The sequence below is a fragment of the Dromaius novaehollandiae genome, chromosome 3 (genome assembly GCF_036370855.1).
Source record: "Dromaius novaehollandiae isolate bDroNov1 chromosome 3, bDroNov1.hap1, whole genome shotgun sequence".
In the NCBI taxonomy this organism is placed as follows: Eukaryota; Metazoa; Chordata; class Aves; order Casuariiformes; family Dromaiidae; genus Dromaius; species Dromaius novaehollandiae.
Genome location: NC_088100.1, coordinates 108194252 through 108217357, shown reverse-complemented (window position 1 = coordinate 108217357; position 23106 = coordinate 108194252). Strand labels below are relative to the sequence as shown.

Here is a 23106-nt window from a genome sequence, read left to right as displayed (position 1 = left end):
ATCAGACAAGGAGGAGAGGCATGTGTCAAGTGAAGCTGTTCCCTAACGTGTAAACAAAACCGTGATTGTGAATTCACACTCAATCTACTCCTCTGTTGCAGTCAGACAGTGTTAGATTTGCTTTTTCACAGACATGTGGAACTGGTAGGCAAGGACATCTCTGAATTAAGAGTGAGGAGAGGAAGAAGTAAGAAACTAGGAGCTGCTTTTGAGCCAGTAATGTAGAGTTTTCTTAGAAGATGTACCCAGGGAAAAATTTTGCTTCTCTGCTGACTGGAAATGATTCCCCCATAGCAGATGCAGTCTGTGTCCCTTTGTCAGCAGCAAGAGTGGAGGAAATAGGATGGGCAGACAACTTACAACTTTAAGGATACTAATACAGATGACAATATGTTGTCTTTTATTCCACTTCTGTGTCAAGGTTAATATCTGTTTTCCCTCCAGAAATACAGCACATCAGAGAAGTTTCTGTGGTTTCAAGTACTCTGGAGGGTTCAAATGATTTTGATGAAATGGTCAATGAATCAGCTTGAAACCTGAAATGATCGGGTAGTTGGTTACAGAAAGATTCAATTTAATATCAAAAAATATACCTTGAAAGATGACATGCAGTTATAAAAGCAAATGTTCAGCCTTTGGTTGCTGCAATGAAAAAGTGTTCTGGTTACCTGATGAGGTAATAATATGATGTAATAATACATCAAAACACTCAGGACAGGGAGTTTCAGAGTTCTCTCTTTTGTCTAATACATCCACTTCAACATCTTACTGAGCCATCACTTCCTTATCTATGATTAAAGATAATAGCAGTTGCTTTCTTTTCATGGCATCAAGGATTAATTAGCTAATGCAAGTAAATTGCTGTGAGCCAAAACATTTTTTACTTTGATTACTTTAGGCTTTCTTGATGTATTTCACTATTTAGAATCATGGAAAAGTCAAGGTTGGAAGGCAGTTCTGGAGATCATCTGGTCCAACTTTCTGTTGAGAGCAGAGCCTTAGATTAGATTATCCAGAGACCTGTCAAGCCAAGCCTTGAATATTTCCAGTGAGGGGAATTCCACCACTTCTCTGGGCAACCTATCCCAGTGTTTAATTCTTCTCATAGTGAAGAATGTCTTTCTTATATCCAGACAGTATTTCCTGTAAAGTGACTTGTGCCTGTTGCCTCATCCTCTCACCAGGATATTATTTCTTGTGAAAAGTGTACTGTCACCTTCTCTATAACTACCTTTCAGTATCTGGTCATGAGATCCACCCTGAGCTTTCTCTTCTCGAGGCTGAAGAAACCCAATTCCTTCATATGCCAAGTTCTGCCACCCTCTAATCATCTTGGTGGCCCTCTGTTGAACTCTCTCCAATTTTTCAGAGTGTCTCTTGAACAGGGGGGATCAAAACTGGGCACAGTAATTCAGGTGTGGCCCAAAAAGGGGCAAGTAGAGTGGGATATCCCTTGATCCACAGGCTCTACTATTGCTGAAGGAGGCCGGGACACAGTTCACCTCCACTGCTGCCACGGTGCACCACTGGCTCATATTCAGCTCACTGCCCATTAGGACCCCAGGGCCTTTTCAGCAGAGCTGCTCCCCAGCCAGTCAGCTTCCAGCCTGTGCTGCTGCTTGCAGTTATTCTGTGGCAGGTGCACAATTTTACATTTATCTTTTTTAACCCTCATGCGGTTCTTGTTGGCCCGGTCTTCCAGCCTGTGGAGGTCTCGCTGCATGGTGGCTCTTCCTTCCAGTGAATCTATTTCTTCTCCCAGTTTGGTGTCATCTACAAACCTGCTGAGGATACATTTAGTCTCATCACCCAAATCATTTAAAAAGGTATGTAATAGTATTGGACCCAGCATCAATCCCTGAGGAACTCCACTCATTACTAGCTGCCAATTTGATTTTGACCAATTAACCATCATCCTCTGAGCTCAGCAGTTTAGTCAGTTTTCCACCCATCTTTTGGTCCATCTGTCCAGACCATATCTTACCAGTTTGTCAACAAGGATGTTATGAATTTCTAACTATGATGTAGAAATCTTGGACATATTTTATGAAGATGTAATAGGAAATATTTGGAAGAAGACATTTTAAAGAGTAAAAGATACCTTTCCAATAAAAATAATTTAAAGGTAATTATTTTTAGATATTGAAAATGTCTTCTATTGGTCACATTTTCAGGGATTCATGCTAAGGACCACACGCAAAACAGAATATTTCCTTTATAGCTTCTCAGATGTCTCTGCAATTCACTGATACAGCCTCTGGAAAAGCTGTTTTCTGACACATCAACAGTAGGGAGATACCATTCATATTCTCCAAAGAAATAAGCTATGCACAAGAAAAGGAAAGATTCTTGCTAATCTCCTACTGTTCTAATAAATTTTCATAATTTCTTTTTATTTCCATAGATTATTTAGTTGTTAGTAGAACTTTCAGGCTACAATTGAACATATGTATTTAAAGAAGGTGATGAATCTTTCTTTACTCACACAAGTAGCCCTTGAAAATCTCCTTGAAATGAATGGAGACAATTCTAAAAGCATGTGGTTCTAAGTAGCTAAATATATTTGATAGGTTAGTATTTTCTTTACATTTATGGCCTTTTCAAACTAATAATATGGTTGTGATTTGTAATTACTCACTTGTAAATATCAAAGGTAACAAAGTTAGTGATTTTAACCATTGTTTAAAAAAGCATCAGTGGAGGATGGTAATGTGTAATGGGTGATGCGGTGTGGCCCAGTCAATATAATAGAAAAGTGAAATTTTGAGTGAGAGATTTCAGGGTAGAATCCTTCTTCCACCACTTTTCAAGAATTTTGGATGTTGACTGGAAATAGAAAAAGAAAAGAAGTGGTGAGAAGGATAGAGTTGGCCATACAAAAGAAAAAATGCAGGTGGATTTAACATTAGAGAAAGAGTATTTCACACACCAAGCTGGAACATGTAGTCAGGAACAGAGACCCTCTTCAGCCTGAGTTACCAGGAATGCTCTCCTCTCATCATGAATTTCAATGTCCTAATCTTGAAAGAAAAAGGAGAATAAATTCTGGCCTCTACCCACTTCTCCTTCATTCCCTTTTGAGGGGAGGATATAGATGCTCAGTTCGTGCATATACCCAGGAGAGATCCTGTTTGATGCTACTAGGGAGGAGTTGAGAATAAAAGGAAACCTCTAGGGATAGAGCATATTAAGAACTTGACCCTTCAGAAAGCAACAAGTTCTTTCTCCTCATTGTTCTGTCAATACTGTCCTTGAACTTGGAAAAGATAAAAATTCTCACAAGGAAACCAAGTTTCTGGGGAAAAGTGAATGTTAAATCCAGCAGTCTCAAACACTGATCCTCAGTTCTGATGCCTGTCACAGTTGTGGGAAAAAAACAAACAAAAAAACCAAATGATACTAAATGCTTGATTAAACTGTGTATATATTATATGTTTATATGGCAGAAAAAGACTTTAAAAATCTGGCCATTCTTCTTCAAAGAAAGTTCATCTAGACTTATGTTCTTAGCAGCTTTTTTTGTAGCCTATTGTTAAAGTCTTCTAACATGACCCCACATAACATGACAGAATGACCCCACAATCTCAAATAGGCAATCTATTTCAGTACCTTCAGAATTGTAGTTCATGCCTGTAATTCCTTATTGTATGCACCATCAACATGATTATTCCCATCCTTTGGTAACAGTCTTTCAATTTCCGAAGATTGTTTTATACCTCCCCTTAGACTTCTGTAAGCTAAAAAAACTGCAGTTTGTGGAAACTTTCATTGTAGGTTGCTTTTTCTAGACTAAGATCATTCCAAGTTGTTCTCCTCTGTACTCCCATCTCATTTGTTCTCGTTTTTCTCAAAGTGCAAGGCCCTAAAGTAGATAAAATCTTCTGGACCAGTGCTTACTAAATCAAAGGGATTACTTCAATACATTCAAATGTATTGCAGGGTCTTACAGTGTAGGGCTTGGGGAAGTAGGAAGATATCTTTGTGTGAAGGAAGAGAGAGAAAGTAAGAGAGATTTCTGTATCACTCACTGAAAAACTTAAATCTTACCCAGCCCTTTAAACCCCACCCTTGTGAACCTCCTCCCTGTCCCTCACTTTCAGAGCTCCTGCTTACATAGCCTGTGTGGTGAGAATTATTTAAATACAAAAAAGCTAAAATAAAGTTCGTGGATATTCTTTTTGTCAAATTTGATTCACTCAAAGATAACTTTTAAATTTTTGAGTTAAAATCTAAAGACTATGGCTGGTATGGATTGGAATAGTCTGCTCTTTATGTTGATGTTTCATAGAGTATGCAATTTGGGCATAAAGTGCAACAAGAAAGATTTTAATTGTAGAGAAAGACTTTGCGACTATTTATGTATTTATTTTGAAGTGCTTACACGAATGAATGGATTATAATTCCATCTGTTTATTTTTTGCTTGATGTAGCCAGTGAAGCTGTTCTTTTCTTGTTGTACTGATAATCAAGGTGAAATACATGCTATAGTGTTTCTTTCACTGTTGCCTGGGAGAAATTGATTAGTCAGTGTCTGGGAACCAGTTTTGCACCCAGAATTATGGTGGCCAACTTTCTGAAGCTTCTCTTCCTGAACCATGGTAAATTCTCTCATGCCTTTTTTGTTCTTATCAGTCATTCATTGTCTGCAATTCTCTGGTTCCATGACTGTATGCTTTATGAAAAAGAAGAGAGCTTTAGCTGCAGTTTGGGAATAATTTAAATATACAAATTGCACAATTTAATACTCAACATAAAGATGATGTTGAAGTAGCTTGCATTCCAAATCTAAACTATTTAATTTAGTTCCATCTCAGTTTTAAATTTGAGATTTGTATTTATACATATATAAATGTATATGAACTGTTACTGAAAACCAAAAAGAAACAGTATAGTCAAGAAATAAATACTTTCAGTCCCTTGAAATTCTAGTGTGGTTATAAAAGAAAGAATCTTGGATATTATTGCAACAGAAATTGTGGAGGTAGTAAGAGTTTACCATCTGGTAAGGCCCCCAGACCAGATGGATTCACTAATGACTTTTATAAAGCGTTTCATCAGACTCTACCAGAACACATGACTGGCATGCTTAATTATGCTAAATTAACAGGATTCCAGCCTTCGATGCTAGATTCATAATTGTTGATCAGGGAAAGAAAAGGAAATGTTCCCTGGAATGTCTTTATTCAAATAGTTCCTTTATTAGTAAAATGTAATGTTAAAATATTATCTGAAGTTTAGTATGTCACCTTAAATGGATTGTTTGTTTAAAAAAAGTGCCTGTCAAACACTTTTACTAATGACATTTTTTGGAAACATGTCTGAGTGCTTTTGGAATTCACAGCTTTGTGCATCCACAAAAGTACTCAGCTGCTCAGAAGAGCAGACTGCCAGAAATCTCCGTGCTTTTTTGTACCTTCCTGGAAGGAAAAGAATAGCGTGCGTTTCCCAAACAATTGATCCCTGCCCCGTACCTTACATGTGCATCTGCTCCTGTTATTGTTCCCACAGAGAGAAGGTTAAGATGTGTGGGGAAGTGATTGCCACTACCAGCAAGCAGTACCAGCAGCAATAGTTGCTACTTTTAGGCTTTCTGTTTTCTACCCCAACTCTTTAGCAAGACTTTGTCCATTTCCTTTTCCCACAAACCTGGGAGGTATGGAAAAAAATTTCTTGGGTAATTTCCTTTTCCCACCCTGCTCATATCCTGTGGGACTACACCGTGGTCAATGAGGGCACTGCCTATGCCATGGTCATCCTTGGCTCTTCTTGCCTTGTGGAGCAATTTTCTGCTCTCGCTGCTCCCTCATAGCAAAGTCTTTCCTAGTACAGTTTGCCTAGTGTGCTTGTGGGAAAAACATAGGAATTACCTGCATTAATTTTAAGAGAAATGTTTGTGATTTTAAGAGAAATATCTTATTTTTCATACTTTTTTTGTTAGGTGCTGGAACTGTTATGTACACTTAGTTCTGAGAGTAAGTGTGCAAATGTACATCCAGTGATAGGAGTGTGCAAACTCTTCTAGGTGAGCAGAGCAAGGGAGGACCAGCTTAGTTGTGTGGTAGGAGGTATGGGAGTGAAGAAAACCATGATTTGCTCAAAGCTGGTAAGTCTCCAGTGGTCCAACCATACACTTTAGTTGAACAGCTCTGACTTACACTACTGAATCTCAAACAGATCTCCACAGACCAGTTGCTTGTGATTTGCAGAAAATTGTCTGATTGCATAATGAAGACTTTTGTATTTCTAGCTGTTCTTCTTATTGAAAAGAACAGAAAATAATTCCCTAATAATGTTTCTTCTCTATCATGTATTGCTGTGATTTGAATATATAATCTATTCTAATCACATTTTCATGTTACACTGATTATCATAGTATTTCAGTACTTTCTGATGATGCAGTTAGTGATATGATAGCATCACAAAAGGTTTGGATATAGGATAGGGTATGTGCTTAGAAGGGTTGAAGAAATGCACTTAAGATTTAGAAACAGAAGCAGTGAAGGATATGCTAATTTTTAGAAGCTGGGGAAGGGCACAGAACTTATGCCAGCAGGAAATCAGATATTCTGAAGACATAGACATGTTGGGTATGGGCATGTCACCCATACTGGAAAGATGTTGTATAGTTGCACATATGATTTTTATATTTTGATTGACAGCAGACATAGTGACCATATATACAGATATTCAAACAGCCACTAGCGTTAGTTCTTGAAATTAGACTCCATTTCCTCGCTCTGTTCTGTCTGCCAAAAATAAATACTTGGTTGTCTAACAGCCAGACTGAACGTAGGCAGTTAGATTGCATTTTAAAAGCTGTTAAAGGGAGCTGAATGTGCTTAGAAGTTCTGAAAAAATCAGACTGCTTATTTAGATGCCAAAAAATGATATTAGTTCCTAATTTTAGATGCCCCATTATTTAAGTTCATGTTTCAAAAAGGGTAAAAAAACCAAGAGATATGTTCGGTATAGACACATTTATGTTGTATGAAATGTGTTCTTGTTCTTAACCAGGAATGGAAATAGGAAATGTAGGATAGGAGGTTCTAGTGTATGAAACCAAACTGTACAGAACAGTGGTAAATGTAATTAAGCTGCAATTCCCATTCATTCTAGTGATATAGATTAACTCAGGTAATCTTTTCCGTCTGGTTTCTACATTCTTACCATTGAAGAAAAGTGTTCTAATGTAATTATAGGTATCACAAATTAAGTATGGTGGAGTCACCCTTTATTCCCCTTAAAAGTTTAGAATTGAGGTGAACTATCTGACCCACAGTAAAAAGTTGAATCCAAGCTTATGAAGGAAGGAAAAGACATGAGCAAGTGCAGGAGCACAGTTCTAGTTCTTTATGTCCATGCTTAGATCTTGTTCTTACAAACATTTATGTAGTACAAGCCTTTGAAGCTACACTGTTGTGTAGACTAAATAAATGTGGAAAATAATGACAATTAAAAATTTGATTAATCAAAAGAAAAATTGTAAAATTACAGAATATTTTAAAATTGGTTACTGTTTATTTCATAGAAATTGATAATCTAGTCATTTATCCAATGTACATTTTTTCTAGTAGTTGAGATAGAATGGTATTATTGGGCATTGTGTTATAATTACTCTTTTTGCCTGAATTGTTCTTTAATATGAAAAAAATTGAATACTTATGTTTTTAAGACTTCATTAAGTTTATTGATGAATTTGATGAGTTCTTCTTAATAAGTAGTATTACCTACTCCCGAAGAAACATGCAACTGCTGTAAGCCATCTGTCGAATGTCAATTTATTAATAGGATATTTTGCCTTATTCCATCTGTGGCTCACATATTTAGCATTGTTCTAATTTGTTTCCTGGATAACACCGTAAATCTGTCTTTGTATTCATATTACCTGAGGGAGGGTTTTTTATTATTAACATCCCCAGGGTGGATTTTCAAGCGAGATCCTCTGGCTTTTGTCAAAAAGAATGCCTCAAGTGTTGAAGGATAGCTTGACAATAGCTCAGGACTAGTGCAAAGAGCAGTTTCTGCTACTGTCACTACTGATAGCCTGCATTACTCTTTTGCAAATGTGGGATGAAGTTTGCTAAATGGTGGCTTTTGTCTTTTTTGTGTTATAATAAAAATCTATTACATGCAATGAGCAAAATATAAAGTATTTTTTAAATGACATTGCTGCTTAGTTCCAGAAAATGTTTGACATCTAAGAGGAATGCTCCCAACATTACAAAATAGAAGCAAAGATTAAGTGTTCAAACCCATGCAGGCGTGAGACAGATATACTGTGCCTGGTGGAGGCTTCCATATCAGAGGGATTGTGAACAGAAATATATTTTGGAAAAAATAGAAATAAAGCTTAAAATGTAAATCTTTAATATTGAATTTAACTTTCACAATAAATAGGAAATACTCCTCACACACAAAATAAAAATGGTTAAGAGTTAGACTTAAAGAGCGTAAGGTAGTAAAGATAAAGCCAGATAGTGAATGAAAGGCCCCATTATCTCTAGTGTGTAGATTGATCAAATGTGGGTACTGTGTGTATTCTCTGTACAAATACAGAGAATAAGAATATTGAGTGGTCTATGTTTAATAAATATATAATAAAGAGATGGTCAAAGCAAGTGTTCTGAAAACTAATGGAGTTAACCACTGAAAACCGGCAAAACAGTTTTTGAAACATTGCTACCTTTCTTGGATTTAAGTAGTAGAAATAGTTCGATATGGCAGTTTTTGTGCAAAGTACAATCTCTAATTGGCCGTTAGAGAAAATTAGGTAAACTAACACAGGTACAGTAAATTTTACTTCTCCTTCAGAAGGGGAAGTAACTAAGAATAGATCTATAAATACATATATCACTGTTTTTCAAATGTAGGAGGAGGATTCTATTCTCTGAGGTCACCATCTTTAAACATGCAATGATGAGAGAATTTCTTGCACGTAGTTTTTATTAATTGAGGGAGATATACTTTACTCAGGCACTGGTCTTTATTTTCAGAATACTGATTCAGAATATTGATGGTTGATGTGTAAAAGAGGAATAAATTGTTGAAAATTAGCCTCTGATGTTAAAAAGCTATGAAAGATTAAGTAAAAGTCTGTGTGATCTTTTGGCTTATCAATCAAACAAAAATATGTAAAAATTCTCTTGTTATGTTTTCCTTACATTTTCTAGTTAAATCTTATTATGTGATAAACTGTATTCTGCACTGATCATATATGTCTCAGTTGAACATATTACTTTACGTTGGAGGTAAATAATGTGATAGACTGAATTTTGAATACAGTTGGTATGATCAGTCCGACAAATCTAAAGGAGCTGAAGTTTTTGAAAACTGAAAAATAAATTAATATTGTTTCATTTCTACATCTTGGACTGTTTTACTGATTCAGAAAGTGAATTGCAATTTAAACTGTGTTCTATTTCAGCCTTGCAGTTCACCCGGATAAAACTTTAGTAGCTACAGGGCAGGTTGGGAAGGACCCTTACATTTGCATCTGGGATTCCTACCGTGTACAGACTGTTTCTGTTCTTAAGGATGCGCATACACATGGAGTTGCCTGCTTAGCTTTTGATTCAGATGGCCAGGTTTGTATATCTTCTTTCTCTGTGTTTTGAATTTAGTTTGATTCCTGACTCCAGGAGATTTACACATTGAAGTATTCTATATTTTTAGGTAGCTATATGGCTGTAGTATTGAAACTCCTATTACAGTTAAATTTTTGATGCAAGTATAGATTTTAAATACTGCAAATATATCTCTTTCAAAGAAAATGTTTTTAGGTCCAAAATCACAGCCTAGCATTCAAGTCGAGTAGAGTCACTGGGTATTGGACAAATATCCATAGTAGAAATGGCCCTTCATGGCTCAAATATAATAGCTTCACCATCTACTTATCACCTGCTGCTCAAAGAGATCGGTTCCTGGCAGAGTCCTCACAATCCTGTTGCTTTTTTGGCCGAGGGACTCCGGTAATCTCACTGGTAAGACAATCTAATTGGCTAGGGTGCATGGTCAATTTAATTGAATAAGGGGGTTAGTAAACAGACTATGTGGCTTTTTACAATATGATTATATGATATTTTGAGGCAGAAGTAAAATAAGAGTAAATGGTGGACTATTCACATCTAACCACATCGAACTTTTTTCTAGAGGAGAACTAGTAGAGTAAAAACATTTGAATGTGAATGAAGTAGGAGGAAAATATGTTTAGGATTCACATAAAAGAGAAACATTTCACATTCATAGTTCTATGAAAATTAATTGTGCAATGTCATCATTATTGATGTCTGAGTGTGTATTCTGATATAACACAGTGGTCATACTTTACAGTTGGTTGTAAAATATTTTTAAGAACACTTATAAGATTAGCTGATTCTTATACATGTCCTTCACACAACAGTGTAGTTCTCTTCTTTATTCTTTTATGTCTTTGTGTACCTCAGAATTAAATCCCTATGGGGCAGAGCTGCATTTAGATGATTTGCTTAAAATCATGCAGTGGACAGTTATCTGTGCTTCTGTTGGGAAGCACTTTACCATCATATGCCTAGGTACACTTCCATTGACCAAATGGTGATTATATTACACTTTCTGAGATCAGAATTGGATATATGATGTATAAAATATATTCTCATGTGAAACAAAAGTACTTTTGATTGTGCATTAGCTTGTGTATATTCAATTTAAATATTAATCTGAAAGGAAGGACACTAACATGAGCAGTTTCCTTTAACATGTTTAACAAGCATTGGATAACCTGAATTACTAAGCAGCACTATGGATTGCATTTCCTCATTAAAAATTGGAAACAGCTTTCTATTTTAAGCCTAATTTTGAACCATCTCCCTCTACTTTTCTTAAAGAAAAAACAATTCCTTTGAAATCTCATGTGCCACTTCTAATTAATAAGGTGTTCCTGGGAAGCTTAGAGTGGAAAATCAAATGAGAAAACTCCCAAATCAATAGACCAGAATTTCTAATGCTATATTTGAAGATGTTGTCCATTCAGAAATACCTGCTCTTAAGTTTTTCTCTCAATTTTAATTCTAAAAGACCTATGGATAGACTTTTTTAACCTGTTTAAGCACCAAATGAGAATAAACAGTCACCAAAGAGCCCAGTTGTATGAGGAAAAGGTGCAGGCTTTTCTGAAAATCCTGATAAATACCTAGCTGTAGTTAAAAATTGAACTTACTGCTGTGTTGACCTTGCAGAACAGTGACATTCTGTTTATGGACATGTTGGAGAAGTTGCAGTTTACTCTGGAAATGAACATTTACACAGAACACTTTTATAACTGGAGAAAGGCCAATGCTGGAAAACATAAATATTGATAATGTACGTTGACATTTTGTTGCTCTTACTGGCTCTGCAGGAGAAGCTGCTGTGCTGAGCCAAAATTGGAGGGCAAGGTAGAGAAGTTGCCAGCAGGGATGTGGACTTTGAGCATGTGGAGTTCAAAGCTTCTAGTAGCTCCACTTTATTTAGTCAGCACAGTCACCCTAGGGAACTGACATCTTGTGGTAGGACTGAACAGACTTCACATACATGGCTCGTACCTTTCATTCAAATGCATACCTGTCATGCTTTTATGTTGAATGTTCCAAGACACAAATAAATTCAACAAAAATGTACCATAGAGATGCATTAGGAAATACATTGTCTCTGTCTTATCTCTGCCAGCTATCTACTTTCTAAATTAATAGGGACTGAGGAAAAGCCCAGGTAATTCTACTCTTAACCTGAGCTGGAGTGCCGTAAAGTCAACTTGACTTCCTCCCACTCTACTGCGTACAGCTTCTGGTTCCAAGGAGAGCTGCTATGTTGAGAGCTGCACAGATCCATTGTGTGGATTTAGTGTGGGTCCCAAAATAGCAGAACTGCACTTATATTTTAGCCAAGTTAATTAGCTCTCCTTGTACCACAAGCTCTGGGGTGCATGTTTCAGACATCCAAGTGAATTTGTTCTGAATTGTTGTGCCCTGCTGGACATTAGCTAGCACTGCATGGAGACAACTTAGGTGTCTTTGCAGTGCTTCCCTGGCATAATTTACCACAAACTGAGTAATGGAGAGTAAACTGAAGAGTAAAAATGGAAAATAATCAACAGGTATTTGTTATCATTTACAGTATACAGAGAAGATCAACATGCAACTTAGATCTGGGGATAGCTTACATGCGTCCTTTATTTTATGTGATAAGGCTTTGAAATTCAGAGACTAATGTATTTTGAATTCCTGTTAACATTTTCTGTAATTAATATTGTATTTTAAAAATACTGATGGGAGCTGAATATCTGGCACACCTGTCAGCACTGTTGATATTTAAAAATACATATTTTAGTTTGTGGGCTTTTTCTTTATGATCAGGAGATGACATTTGGCAAGGGGGAAGATGAATATTGTTCAAATGTTTAATGAAGAGCTGTCAGTTTGCATATATTTAAATATGTCTATTGTTGAACCAAGAATTAACTTTCTTCTTAAAAGTACTAAAATCTACCCTTCACAGAATTACCTACAAAGCTGATGTTTTTCATACAGAAGTATTTCACCAATACTATACAGTTCAGTTTATGTTCTGAGTTGTTTCAAAAGAACTCTTTGTGTGCTTTTTTTTAAAAAAGAAATGAAGTAAGGAGGGCACTGCAATAATGCATAATACATTTCAAAATTTTCCCTTAAGTAGTGGTAGGCTACTTTAGTCAGATCATCTAAATCAGGGTAGATTTAACAATAATTGTTTAATTATGTGCATTAACTACTTGGCAGGTATTTTCTGTCAAATTTAATAAGAGGAACATTTTAATAAAATAATAAAAGGTTTATTAAAAGTTTAAGCATTTGAACCAAAAAGGAAGTTCAGCATTTATCACTTCTCTTTCCTGCCAGCAGGACAACTACCTCAGTAGGCCTAAGCTAAAAGAAAATGTAAAGTATTTCTTAATTTCCTCTAGTACTTCCACTGTCTATCTACTCCACTAGTGATAATTTCCTGACTGGGAGTTACGGTTCAGGTCTTGTTAAAATGATAAATTTGGAAGATACTGTAAGTATTGCCATAGTTTCCATGGTGAAAAGAACAGGATAGAAGAGGTGAGAAAAAGGTTAGAATCAGTGAAGGTTCCATGGAAAATATCTCCTGTTCTTATCAGTACATACAAAACCATGGGTAGGCATAGACTGCACAATGACAAATAAATTTTTGCTACAATAATAGTCCTTTCTGAATGAAATACTTTGATTTTGGCCACTGGCATAAACATTTTTCCTCCCATATCTGATTTTATTTTCCCTTCATTATCATAGGTCTAATAATAAAGCATGTTGTCCCAGGTTAAATGTGCATATTCAGTATATCTGAGGTATATATAATTGAAATAATAGAATCAAAATTTTGAGCCTATCTTTATCTACCATTTCAGAGACTCCTATATGGAGACTATCCAAAGAGATTTAGATGTAACGTATCATCATAAAGTCTTGATTATTTGGCGTCTTGCAAGTTTCTGCATTAGCTTCTCACAGTTTGGTTTAACAAGACCCCAAGTATTTTTATTTCAGTGAAAGACAATATAAGAAATTGTCTGTTTCTGGAGAAACTTATAGTGTAAGTCTGTAAATAGTTATATTATTTTCTTCATAAATACAATATTGCTTAGTACGCCTTCTGCAGGATATTGCTTAGGTTATGCCTATTCATCAGGCAGAGTTCAGCTGCTGTATTAGGCATAACACATGTTGTTTTAACTCCCGATTAACCAAAGTTAAAAGGGATATATTTCATCGCCCTTAAACAAAGGAACTGCAACTATTAAGGAGACAATGGAGGGTACTTGTGTACCTACTGCATTTAAAGCAGAAACTTTTGATAGCAGTTCTCTTAAGGAAATTGCATTTGTAGTTTTATTGCATTGTATTTTTGTGCTTATAAATGGCATGAAAATGCATAGAGTGTCTCTGATTTATTTTGCTGCAGAGCGAAAACTGGAGCCTTTTGTTTCTTTTTGAATAATGGTTTCCTCTCTTAGTTATCTAGCACTTGATAACCTTACAGCAATTAGTACTTTTTCCAATATATCATTGTAAGAGGAATCTTTGGTATTTACACTTGTTTTCTTTCCTGGATCAATTCTTTTGTAATTACAGAAAAGTCTCCAAACTTTTAATAATTTGCCTACTGAAAAGCTGAGATGACAAAAAATAGTGAACATCTAATTGAGGGAAGCTTGCAGTACAGGAATTCAGTTTGCAAGTCTTACTTTCTTTAAGCAGGTCTTCAAGGAAAAGGTCTGGTCAGCGTTGTATCTGAAATATATGTCCATTTGAACCTCGTGTTTTGTCTGCTAATCTTCATCTCTGAGACCAAAAGAAAGGTTTCATTTATTGCATGTTCCTGAAGTGCAGGCTTTCCTATGACAGAGCAAGATGCTTAGGAGCTTCAGCTGGACTCTTTATTACTTACGGTAACACAACAGATACGACTATTTTTAAGAAGCTTTATCATTGAGCTACCAGATCATTTCCTATCATCTTCTCATGATGTAAGTGACTCAAGCATATTCATATTGCTGACATAAGTTGGACTCATGCATCATATCCTTATATACAGTTAGAGTATATTCGGCACTAGCTTAGTCTTCACATTGGTACAAACAACGGCACCCAGTTCCACAGTCTCTGGTCTTGACAGTCAAAGATTTCTCACCTAATATAAAAACCTGTTGGAAATCACCTACTGTTGGATGTAATGGGCACAGTCATTGGGGAGGGAAAAATCTCCACAATCTCCACAACCTTCTGGACATGTTGTAGATGTATACAGTCCACCTTTTTTCTCTCTTCCCTACTTATTCAAGTAGTCATCATCAACACTGGTGCAATCAGAGCCTACCTGGCATATTTACTGTCTAATAAATTCAGCATAGACTGATTTTCCCTTTTATTTTATTTTGTTGCTTTTCTTTCCTACACTATTGAGAAGTTAAAAAATTAAAATTATTATTTTAATTGGTGATTTGATAGGCTAAGTTATATAAAAGAATTATTAAAAGTATATCCAATTTGGGAAAGGTGAGTGCTTTTATTTCACATTCAGTCTTATTATCAGGTTAATAGTTGAAAGTGCTAGAGTGCTGTGCACCTGAAAGAAGCACCTCAGTTCTTTCCATGGTAAAAATTGTTTTTGAAACATTGGTAATCTGAAATTAATAACCTGAGTCTTTAGAAGAAATTAGACATTTCAGTGCTTACTCTAATGAACAAATGATTAACATGAATGTCTTGATGGTGCCTTTAGCAATGTAGTTCAAATACAAGTCACATGTAATAAACTGCACTGCAGTAAGCTGATTTTTGAGTTGATTTCCTGTTAATTGGATTATTGTTGTTTTTTCTTAGCGTTTAGCTTCAGTGGGACTGGATGCCAAAAATACAGTGTGTATTTGGGACTGGAAGAAAGGAAAACTACTGGCAACAGCTACAGGCCATTCAGACAGGGTAATCGTATAAAGGATTTATCTGAATTTTCTCTGGGATTTATAAAAGTATTTTTAAAATAATTTTTGTTTATATCAAGTTAAAGCAAAGGTAATTTGATCATTCCACCAGCTTTTAAAATATTGAACAAGATTTTTTTTGTAATAATACCAGACATAGCAGAAAGCACTGTGTTAGTAGATGAGACACATGATGGATTCTTGAGCTGGCTGTCTAGCAAGCCTAGGGAGGAAATACTCTGTAATTACACACTGATTAGGATGATTTATAGCTCTTTATATGAGATGTGAAATGCTAGCTCACTGGACAAAGATAATGTTCATTCTGAATATGTCAAAAGGACATTTTATCCTCAAGGAAAGCTTAATTACCTCCCTTTTATTTTTTCTTAAGGTAGTTACCTGTAGGAGAAATATAATTAGGAAAAATATTCCTTTTTTATCAATTATCTTCAAGTAAAGGATCCTAATAAACAAAATAAACATGAGAACTGGGCAGGTCTGGGTTCAGAATACTACCCAGGATTAGGAAATGTTTAAACAATTCTAGCATAAGCAACAAACTCCCCACCATATATAAGCACAAACATGCATACATTAAAATATATTATGAACACAATCTCACAACTTTTTTCCTATGCATATTATCATATTATAATATACTGTAATGTTATTAAAATATTGTAATTTTTCACTACATATGTTGGAGGATTTATATGCGATAGAACATGCATAAGCAGAGCAGCAGACTAAACCTTTCCTTATGGCATATGTGAACATACAGTCTATCTTATGTATCTTATGTATCATCTGGGTAAATCTGGTATGTCATTTTTACTTAGAAAGCTCACAACACAACAGAATCTTAGTCCTTATTCAAATGTCTTCTTTCAGAACTGATTCACTTCTCAATTACATCAGTGGAAGTTTTGCTACTGACCTCAGTAGGTACAAGATCAGGTTCTGAATTAGTGGAAAACACCAAGATAGGCAAGAAGTACTCAAATTTTAATCTCATTAGACTTTCACAACCAGAAACACAAGACTTTGCATTGAAGAGGGAGTGGGAAAGAATGCTTATCTAATTAGGTCACAAATTCTGGTGAAAAGTGGACAGGTGTCGTAAGACATTTCCAAAGGTAGACCATCATGTATATTCTAATAAAATTCAAATAAAAATAGTACCTACACTGCTATGAATCATGATTTTTATAATGAAGATTAATATTTTGTAGGAAAGCAGTGCTCTCTAACATATCAAATGAATGATGGGTCTGTTTAAGATAATATGTTCCCTTAAGCTGATTGAAATTCTTTGGTGATTTATACTTAGCAGCTAAAGAGCTAAAAGCAAAAAATACTCCCATTGTCTTTATTTGCAGTTGTACATATCAAAAGTAACTAATGATTGTGGTAACCTCTTTGGTTCTCAGCTGAGACATCATAAAGGCCTAAATGTCAGAGGTGAAAAGTCTAAAAATGACGTGCTGTTGAAAATCTGGCCCTAATTACAAACTTTTTATTTCCAAACTTTATACAAAATTTTTCATTTGGCATAATCCCATAGTTAGAGAATTCACTGTAAGTTTGTTCTGGTAAGATATATAGGATCTGATACTCAATTTTGAAGCATCCGTATATGCTATTATAAATGTAAATGTAACATTAGGGAAAATGAAGAATGCAATTTTAACTCTGTAAATTGGTTTAGATGGATGATATTCACCCATCATGTCATGAGGTCTTTTTGTATTCAAATTAAATCAGATACAATACCTTTCACCTAACATGATGAAAAAAGATAAATGTAGAAGTGTTTCATTTCTAAACCTGAGGAACATTAGCTCACACCGTAACTCCCATTTTATTTGAGACAGTAATTATTATTTGTTCAAAAATAGCTTGGCAGTCTGAAGTTAGGAATGAAATGTGCTGGCAGAACCATATGAGGAAGCCTGCGTATTTGCCTTAATTCATAATCTTTGTTCACGAAGGAAGTTCCAAGTTTACCTAAATATTGTGCTTTCATTTTTAGTCATTTACTGTGCAACATAAATGATGCCTAAAAATGTGTAAAAGCAAACTGAGTCAAGTTGCAATTACTATATAATTTAAGATATCAGCTTACCATATTTCTTAACAGATATTTGATATATCCTGGGATCAATATCAGCCAAACAGAGTCGTTAGCTGTGGAGTAAAACACATAAAGGTAAATAGCTTTTACTGCTTTTTGTTATAAAGAAAATAAATGTCTTGAAAATAATTTGTCCTCTTTTATAAGAGGGCTTTAAATATAAGATTTATTTTTTTCTTTGTTTGATCTGTGAACATTTTATCAGAACATTTTGTTTGCAGCCAATTTAGACATTCAGTGGTGGCTGAGGCTCAGAACAACTTAACAAGCCAAGTTGAAAGGTCATTTGGTTCAACTCTCGTCCTTGCATACAGCTAATTTTGGGGTTCTACTCTCTCCATTCCACCAAAATTGTCTCTGAAAGGCTTTAGTGATTTCTCTCTTCAAGCCTCACAAAGTGACACTGAACAGTTACAGCAGAAAATGTAGAAGTTAAAAGTACGAATTGTATCAGCTTCTGTTCGGCCTATAATGCTACCAGTGTTTATAGAAATACCACAGAAAAGGTATGCAATACCTGCAGAATTGAGATGAACAGATGAAAACTCCAGGGCCCCACTATTTGCCCCCTCTAAGTGCTTTTCTGAAGGTGACTTTAGTATAAACTTGGATACATACTGCAAGTTTAGGATAAAACATTCTCATGCCTGTTAAACACTTAGAGAGAAATACTTCCGTTTGCCAATATTCCCTGCAGGTTTCTATTTTCCTCCTGCTTTAATCAAAAATATTCCTAACAGATGGCAGTTATTTCACATGACTGGGGTGGGAAGAGCTTTAACTAGAGGTTTAGGAAACGGGTTAATATCTCTAGTTCTGGTTACTGAGAAGTTAAAACCACCGCTGCTTTCAAACTGTGGGTGGTTTTGGCAGAAGTGACACCATCTGCTGTATGCCACAAGCTGTTTTCCAAAACCTGTCTTTGTTTGGCACCCGCATTATGTTTAAAATGGCCATAATTACCGTGAGCGTGCATAATGCCAGGCAAACTGGTATATACATATAGATAAAAGCATGCCTTTACATAGATGGATAAAGACATGCCCTCTCCTAGAGGAGGAAGGGTGAGCTGGAGCGCTTCATGATTAGATATTCCCCTGCAGTGATGCTCAAGCAATAGTCTACATATTTGCCTTTCATTATAAGGCTGTGGGAATGTGACAATTGCTTTAACTTGCAAATAAGGAAAAAAAAATCTTCTGCCCTAAATTAATTGTATGGCTTTGAGAATTGGGACTAATACTCGGAAATAGTGCAGTTATTCCTTTAGCATTTGGGTCCTTCTGTTGGCTCATTTGGCTGAGCAGGTATTAGAAGCTGTGGGAAAGCCTGGGAGCTAAGGAATCTCAGACTGAGCTCAGGATCCTCCCTTTCCCCACTTCCCAACTCTGCTGCCTGCACTCTTGCTCTTTTACAGCTAACCAGAGGTGAGGGGAGTGTATGTTTTACTCAGATTAAGAGAGCCCTCAGGGAAATATTCCCTCTCCCTTCTCATAAATTGGCTTATGTTAAGAGGCAATGGGAAAATTTAATTGAATTATAAATAGAGAAGAGTCTGAAATAAAAATCCTTGATCCAAGGATTTTCTGGAAATTCAGCTTTGTAGGAATATTACAGGAATAAGTACAGGAGAAAAAGACCTCAAATTGGGCTTATAGCCACCACAAGATATAGGCTCATAAGATGAGAATGAGATAGATATTAAATACCTATATCAAGTATTTCAATATTCCTGTCCAGCCTCTAAAAGTAACTCACTATTGTGAAATGGACCACAGAGCACAGATACCTCAACTAGTAAAGACCTGAGCTGGCAAGTCCAGTCAGGACCATGCTATGCCCACATGGACTTAAAATTCTGTTTCTGCATGTGTCCAGAACATCCTTGTCCTGACAGGGCTGGGTACTTCGGCATTCCTCTGACATACTTAGTTGTGATCCTCATTACTTTGCCTTCTCTGGAAGATTTTATCCTTAAGGGGAAGTTCAATGCACACTAACTGCTCTCTTCTTGGTGAAATTGTGTCTATAAAAAAATTTCACACAGAATTCACTGGTTCCCAAAGAAGCAGTGTGATTTTTCTAGCTCAGCACTAATGACACTCTTCTAAGACAAAGGAGATCTGTTTTCTAGTCTCTGCTTCCCAGTATATTTATTTATTATTCTGATGTACAATTTGGAGCCCAGATCTCTCAGCTCCCAAATAAGAACTCTGATTACTGCACAGAAGAGTCATGTTCCATCTTGCTCCTTTTCTCTCGCCCAGTCAATCTTATATTCTTCTTTGCAGAATGTTACTGTGTCTGAGTAGAAGTGAAGAAAGTCACCCAGAGCATCCTATTGCTTGGTAGTCAGAGCAAGTTCAGGCTGTGGAAGGCATGGAAGTTAGGTCTCAGATGGAGAAGGTGCTATTGCGTAAAACAGAGAGCCAGAGAGCCACTACCATCATGTTTTCAGTATGAGTCCAGCAGGGGATTCCAAGTGGAGACAGAGCTGAATCTGTGCTGTCCAGAGTTAGGCACCCTAGCTTCCAAGACAGGTGGGATTTGAATTTTCTGTTCTTCCCCCACATACAAGTGTATGCAGCTCTCCATCCAACAGGTGGTTTCTCAGTGAATGTAGCCGTGAGGGACATATTTCTTCCAGTGCATTGGAAAAAGGTGGAAGTGTCTACTCAGCTCATCCAGGCTTCTTTTAAAATCCAGTATTTTATTATGCCAGAACTGTAGCTGTATTTGAAGTTTTGCAGACAAGTAAAATGGGATGTTCCTGGCTTTAAGTATGCATTTTATTAGACATCACACAACAAAACATGATAAAACAGTGAAACAATGAGAAGGGGGAGTGTATCCACAGTGAATCAGAATTGTGCCTCACTTTCACACACAATTTGATCATTTTGCTTTGTGCTTAAACTCACTGCATTTGTCTTGGGATTTCCCATTCTCAGTAAACAAGCATGTTTTATAATAAAGGGCAATCTGATAGGAGTGCAGGAGTTATTTATGTGTCTGTTTGGACGCTGTTCTGTAAGGATGTACATCTGTGAGATCTACACACTAATACGAAGAAACAAATGCTGCAGAATTTTTTTCTAATATGCCATTTCCATTTCACAGTTTTGGACACTATGTGGAAATGCACTGACAGCAAAAAGAGGAATATTTGGTAAAACAGGGGATCTCCAAACTATCCTTTGTTTAGCATGTGCAAAAGAAGATATCACATATTCTGGTGCTTTAAATGGAGACATCTATGTTTGGAAAGGGCTAAACTTAGTCCGCACAATTCAAGGAGCACATAGTGTAAGTTGTGTTTTTAATGTCAATTTCTGAAATTAACTGTTCATTGAATTGAAAACAGATTGAAGGAATATCTTTCTAGATTTTGTTCTGTTTCAGGTTGTAAGAATGGCTAAGAGTGTTCAGCAGTTGAGAACTTATATATAGTTTTATACTTTGTTTACATGTTTGTGGACAGATGCTAGATGCTGAACTGATATTGACAGAGCTGTTGATGTTCATTTATGGCACTGATTTTACCAAGCAGACTAAATCTAAAGTATCATTTTCACGCATTAAGTAGCTTCAGTTATGAACTTAAACATCATTTGTAACCAGATGATCTTATTTAAAATAGAATTTCTCTACTAAAATTCCCAACGTTCAAGAGTGATTCTTCATCAAAGCCTCAGTGTGGAGTAAGCCTGTTTTATCTCTGAATTGCACTCTGACTCTCCTATGTATTCTGAATATAATTAACTCCAGTTAGCTTCCAGCATGGGTTTTTGGACAAAAGGAAACAAGAGCTTTTTCCTTCAGAGAGTGACATGAAGGAGTTATCTCAATATTTTTTTTTCTAGAACCTTACCAGAAACAACACTACAAACTGTTTTTGCTGACCTGCTAGAATTTATTATTTTGGCAGTGCATCAAGAATGATAGTAACTTTTCAAATTAGATCTGAGTGTCTGGGAGAGTAATGCCTAGTTTGTGAAAGCAGTCAAATTGAAGTCAGTGGGACTTATTACTTGCAGAACTATAGTGTCATGGCCAAGCTGTGATTATGTGCAACTGCAATAACATAGAAATCTCTGAGGCAAACAATAAACCCCTGTAGCTTTTCTGCAGAATTTTATTTAGATTCATTAGAACGATTAAATTCAAGGTCCTACAATACAATGCATTGTTTTGTCCATATAAATTATGGCATTTTGCCATGGCTAATATGGTTTCTCCTGCCCAATTTCTTATCTCTATTTAATTATTTATTAGAAATACTAATTTATTAGGACATTGAACAAGGCCACTTTGAAAACAGGGGGTTTATTTTCATTGTATTAATTTCCATACAGTTCAACTTGTCTCTTAACTGAGAAGTCTTCCTCATAATAAAATATTGAATCAGCAGGCATTTCATGAGATATTCCAATGTGGTGCATCACAGTCATCCACAATGAGGTACTGTCAAAAGTGAGGAAGAAATTCAAACTGTAACAGAAACTTTTCTTTCAACAAAGAGAATGAATTGACAATCTTTCAGTTCCTGTCAGATTCCAAATGAAGCCTGAACTGAATTCATGAAACAATGTCTCAGTCATCTCCGTACCTGTAAGAATATTTGTATTGCTTGTTTACTTGGTTTTTGTTTATTCTGGGTGACTATTTATTTTAAGTGTTCTATTGTTTACTTAACAGTCCTTGTAATAACATTAATTAAACAAAAAATAAAACATGGAAATAGGCTATATCACTGATGTTTGTACAAAACTTCCTGCATAAATTACTACAACTGAGAGCACTTCAAATAAAAGTGTCCCCCCGGTTTGTTCGTTTGCTTTCTGAATGGACAACATTTTTCTGCCTAGCAGTTTCTAGCCTTTAATAAGAGTCTGTTCAAAAACATTTGCTTTGTGTTTTTAAATCAATTGTAAAGAACTTTAAAACTTGTTGTACTATTGGTTAACAGGCTGGAATTTTTAGTATGTATGCTTGTGAGGAAGGTTTTGCCACTGGAGGGAGAGATGGTTGCATTCGTTTATGGGACACCGATTTCAAACCAATTACTAAAATTGATCTCAGGGAGACTGAACAAGGATATAAAGGTAATGAGCTTATTACTTTAGTAGGCTTTGACACAACTAGATAATGGATTATGACACAATTTTATTTAAAGGGTAAATGTCTCTGCATATTGCTGGCATTTTACTTAATGACTGTATTTACATTTAAGATATGCGTTCCTTTTTTTCTCTGACAGTGATGTAGCCTGATATAGCCTGAAGAGTTTTCCATGTTTCAGAGTATAAACAGACAGAAGCTTGTATTTGCTGTTCCGCACCATGCAAATACAAGATGATAAGTAAAACCAATTAATCACAAAAAGATAGGTGAATGAAGTTAAGCATTCTTAAATTAAATTAATTAATTGCAATTCATTTAATTAATTGAGATTTCTGGAATGTGATACTCC

At 35.8% G+C, this 23106-nt stretch overlaps 1 protein-coding gene across 1 annotated transcript in view; it reads left to right on the top strand.

The window, feature by feature from the left end:
* EML6 (EMAP like 6) overlaps nucleotides 1–23106 on the top strand; it is a 158450-nt gene that overhangs the window by 46481 nt on the left and 88863 nt on the right. The window contains exons 3-7 of the mRNA XM_064509754.1: nucleotides 9425–9584; nucleotides 15399–15497; nucleotides 17640–17708; nucleotides 20754–20939; nucleotides 22603–22738. Coding sequence (XP_064365824.1) covers nucleotides 9425–9584; nucleotides 15399–15497; nucleotides 17640–17708; nucleotides 20754–20939; nucleotides 22603–22738 — 650 coding nt within the window. The remainder of the gene's footprint in view (nucleotides 1–9424; nucleotides 9585–15398; nucleotides 15498–17639; nucleotides 17709–20753; nucleotides 20940–22602; nucleotides 22739–23106) is intronic.